This window comes from Gracilinanus agilis, chromosome 3, assembly GCF_016433145.1.
Source record: "Gracilinanus agilis isolate LMUSP501 chromosome 3, AgileGrace, whole genome shotgun sequence".
Lineage (NCBI taxonomy): Eukaryota > Metazoa > Chordata > Mammalia > Didelphimorphia > Didelphidae > Gracilinanus > Gracilinanus agilis.
In genome coordinates this window covers 39,997,736-40,001,118 of record NC_058132.1, presented here as the reverse complement: position 1 = coordinate 40,001,118, position 3,383 = coordinate 39,997,736, and the positions used below count along the sequence as shown (strand labels likewise).

The following is a 3,383-nucleotide window of genomic DNA, read 5'->3' as shown; positions in this document are numbered from 1 at the left end:
GGAGGGGCCTGTCTACATCTTTGAAGCCAAAATGAGTCCCCAACGTGGTGGAATGCCCAGCCGTATAGATACAGACCAATAGACAAATCTGTGATTCTATTTATTTGACATGCAGGAAATAAATGTACACACGCTGAGAAGGGAAAGACGGCTAAACTGCTACTAGGGATTAGAATTGAGCTTGCTGAGGGTCCTCCAGGAGTGCCTGGGACATTTTTCTAGAGACATTTCTAACTTATTCTCCCCTCCTTCAAAGATGGAATTATCTTTGCCTCCCAGTTCTCCACCATGGCTGCAACGGGAGGACCCTCACAACAGGAGAATGTACTCCTAGTTTGTTGTTGTTTTTCTTTTTAAATAACGCCTAACGAATAGCTTAACACCCAAGTGGGTGTTGAGCCTTTTCCTTTCTCCAGCCCGAAGTCAAAATGCTCTCCTAATACAGCTGCCCGAGGGGCGGAGAGAAGAAAAGGACATCAAAGCCAGTGCTCCCGCAGTTACCCAGAGCAAAGAATCGATAGCCCCTAGAGATATCAATTTTCCGAGGCTGTCGCCCTGGTCAGCTCTGGGCATACAGTTCTCTTTTCCAGCCGGACGCGGGCATAGGGTTGGTTACCAAGGACGCCACACATTCTGCCCTTTGCTACTCTCTGCAGAGGCGCTGTTTCGAAGGACTTCTGGCTGGGGACTCTCGGGAGGAACTGGGATCGCGGTGGGGGTGGCAGTAGGAAGGAGAAGCCTCTGTCTAGATGGCCGCAGGGTGCTGGCGGAGGGAGAAGATCCCCAAGGCTCCGCCGCTCCGGAGCATCTGGGGAAGGCGGGAGACTGCGCCTCAGGGCTTGAAATCGGCGTGGCGCTGTCCGTGGTACTGAAGCCCGGGGTGCCTGCCTGGAGGCCGACATGGGCGAGTTCCTGCAGCAGGTGGCAAGGCAGACCGTAGCTTGACTCAGAGCGCCGCAGAAATTGGCTCACCCCGTGGAGGCAGCTCCGAAAGCCTGCCTGGTACTCGGCACTGGTGAACACTGGGGGAACACCTGACGGGAGAGTGCTGGAGTGAGATTCTAGAGTCTGAGAGGCTTGCTTCCTGGAGGTGGAGGCTTGCGGGAGGGAGGGAGAAAAGGAGAGCAGAGAAAAAGGGAGAGGGGAAGAGTCTAAGGAGTTCAGGGAGATGCCTACTGAATTCCCGCCTCGGGTGCTCCCGGTCTTGCACTGCCCCTTCGACTCTCTACAGCCCGCCCCTGGCCTCTTGTTTCGTACCCACCTTGAACCGAATTCTGCAGACTTTTCATGTATTTGACGCTCAATTCCAGAATATCTGCTTTCTCCAGTTTGCGCTTACGGATCTGCGAACAGACGGGGGTCGAGAGGCAGAGACTTAGCTGGGGAATGTCCAGTCACTTCCCAGACTACGCTCAGCCTCCCCGCAGCTGCAGCGTCACGACTGGGCCTCATATCTAACTTACCTGGTGCGAATAGTGTTTCTCCAGCAGCATTTTCAGCTGCTCCAAGGATACATTGATCCTCGCTCTTCGCTTCTTTTCCATGAGTGGCTTGGATATCTGAGGGGATCGGAAAAGCCCTAGTTATTACGTTGTTGGGAAGCCTGGGTCCCTTTCTCCACCTCCTTTGGGATCATACGTCTCCACACCCCCAGATCCCAAAGACCTTCCGGAAACTGCAAACGGCCAGATTCCCCCGAGACGCTGAATCGGTGACCATCCTCTTCCTGGGCTCTATGCTGCGGCAATGGGATCCTCGGGACTAGCACGGGAATGCCCAGCCTTTATAGGGGGCCCTTATTTTACATGTCAATACCGCTCTCTGGTCCTGGCCCTCCGCCCCACCGTGGGAGGGGGGGCGCAAAGGAGGGAGAGAGGGAGGGAGAGAGGGAGGGAAAGACAATATGACAGGCCGGGACACCGAGCTGATTGGCGGCCAGCTGCCCACTGGCCGATTTGAAATAGGACTTTCTCCAGCGGGGAAGAATCAGTCTCTTTGGTCTTCCTCACGCCACCCCGAGACCCACTTGCTCATCTTTGCTAGGGAAGTCACCCTGGGAAGCCACTCCAAGGAGCAAAAGGCTGACTAGGGAGAGGGTAGCCTGAGGGGCTCGGGGCTCGTGGAAACAGTTTAGTCTCTCTGCGACCAGCGGCCCCTTTCCCAGCAAAGCGCGTCCAGCCAAACTTTGTCGGCGCAGGAATGGCCATGGATAATGACTGTGACCGAAGCGCGCAGCCCCCGTGGAGCCGAGATGAAGATGCCAATAGGAGCCGCGAATCAGCCCTTTCTCCCCAGGCTTCACGGTCCGGCCGCGCCCGCAACGCTGCATTAGTAACCCTAATGTCCTGACAATAAAGCAATTTTCTGCCTCTGGTAATTCAAAGCCCGGGAAAGGCCCGATTTCCCCGCTCCTAACTGAGACATAAAATAACATATGTCTCATTAAACCGTGCAAGGCCCGGACCTGCCGCCTGCAGGTGTCCTTGCCCGGGAAGCTGGGGCCCAACACCCTCCCAGAACGCGGCCTCCCTGGGCAAAATATTCATAGGCTTCAGCTCCAGTCGCAGGCCAGAGAAAGACGTTTGTGGCTGCGGGGAGGGAAATAGTTGGGCCTGCAGCCCAAAGCCTTGGAAATGCGGGAAATGTGGCCAACTTGCTTAAGGCGCTGCTAGGGGCTGTCCCTGTCGCCAGGAACAGTCTCCTCCCTCAGCTCTACGTCCTTACTTCCTGGGAGTTTCCACTAAAATCGCACCTCATTCAAGAAGCTTTCCTCAGTCCTCTTTAATCTTAGTGCCTTCCCTCCGAGAATGCCCACAGTTTACCGAGTGTGTGTGTGTGTTCTTTGTTGACATGGAATCTAGAGACCCCAAACTTGTGACCTCTGATGAACCCCAAGTTTTAGGAATAGCTTGTAGGTTGGAGATCCCCCAAGCTTGCTATCTGTTCCCGAAAGAATCCACCCAGAAGGGAATCCCAGACTAGCAGTTGCAGAGTGAATAATGGACCCCAGGGTAAATGCTAAATACCCTTTTGTCTTAGGTAGTCTTCCCCATTATATCAGAGACCCATTCCCAGGAAGACACACCTGGGCAGGGACCAGCCTTTAGTATCCATAGTAAGCCGCCCCTTCCCTTACACCCTAGCCTCTGGCTAGGATTCCTTTCCCAGGCTTGATTGTATCTTGTCAGTATGATGACATCAACCACCTTTCCCAGCCCCTGGATCTTCCCAAAAGGTATGTAAGTTCCCCAATTTCTTTGGTTTCCTTGGAGTCGTCTTCTAGCCGGGGCACTCCCTGGGGGTCAGGGACCAGAGCAAGCAGAGTTCAATCTTCCACTCTGCATTAGGCACGTGGCAGGTCTAGGGGCTTTCCTGCTGGTGCC

At 54.6% G+C, this 3,383-nt stretch overlaps 1 protein-coding gene across 1 annotated transcript; it reads right to left on the bottom strand.

Annotated features, from left to right (window-relative positions):
• Nucleotides 1–612: 612 nt before the first annotated feature.
• On the bottom strand, nt 613–1,544 carry HES3 (hes family bHLH transcription factor 3). Its single transcript, XM_044668657.1, has 3 exons — nt 1,464–1,544; nt 1,262–1,343; nt 613–1,034 (listed from the first exon to the last, which is right to left on the bottom strand). The coding sequence occupies exons 1-3, from the start codon at nt 1,542–1,544 to the stop codon at nt 613–615; spliced, it is 585 nt and encodes a 194-aa protein (XP_044524592.1).
• Nucleotides 1,545–3,383: the final 1,839 nt, after the last annotated feature.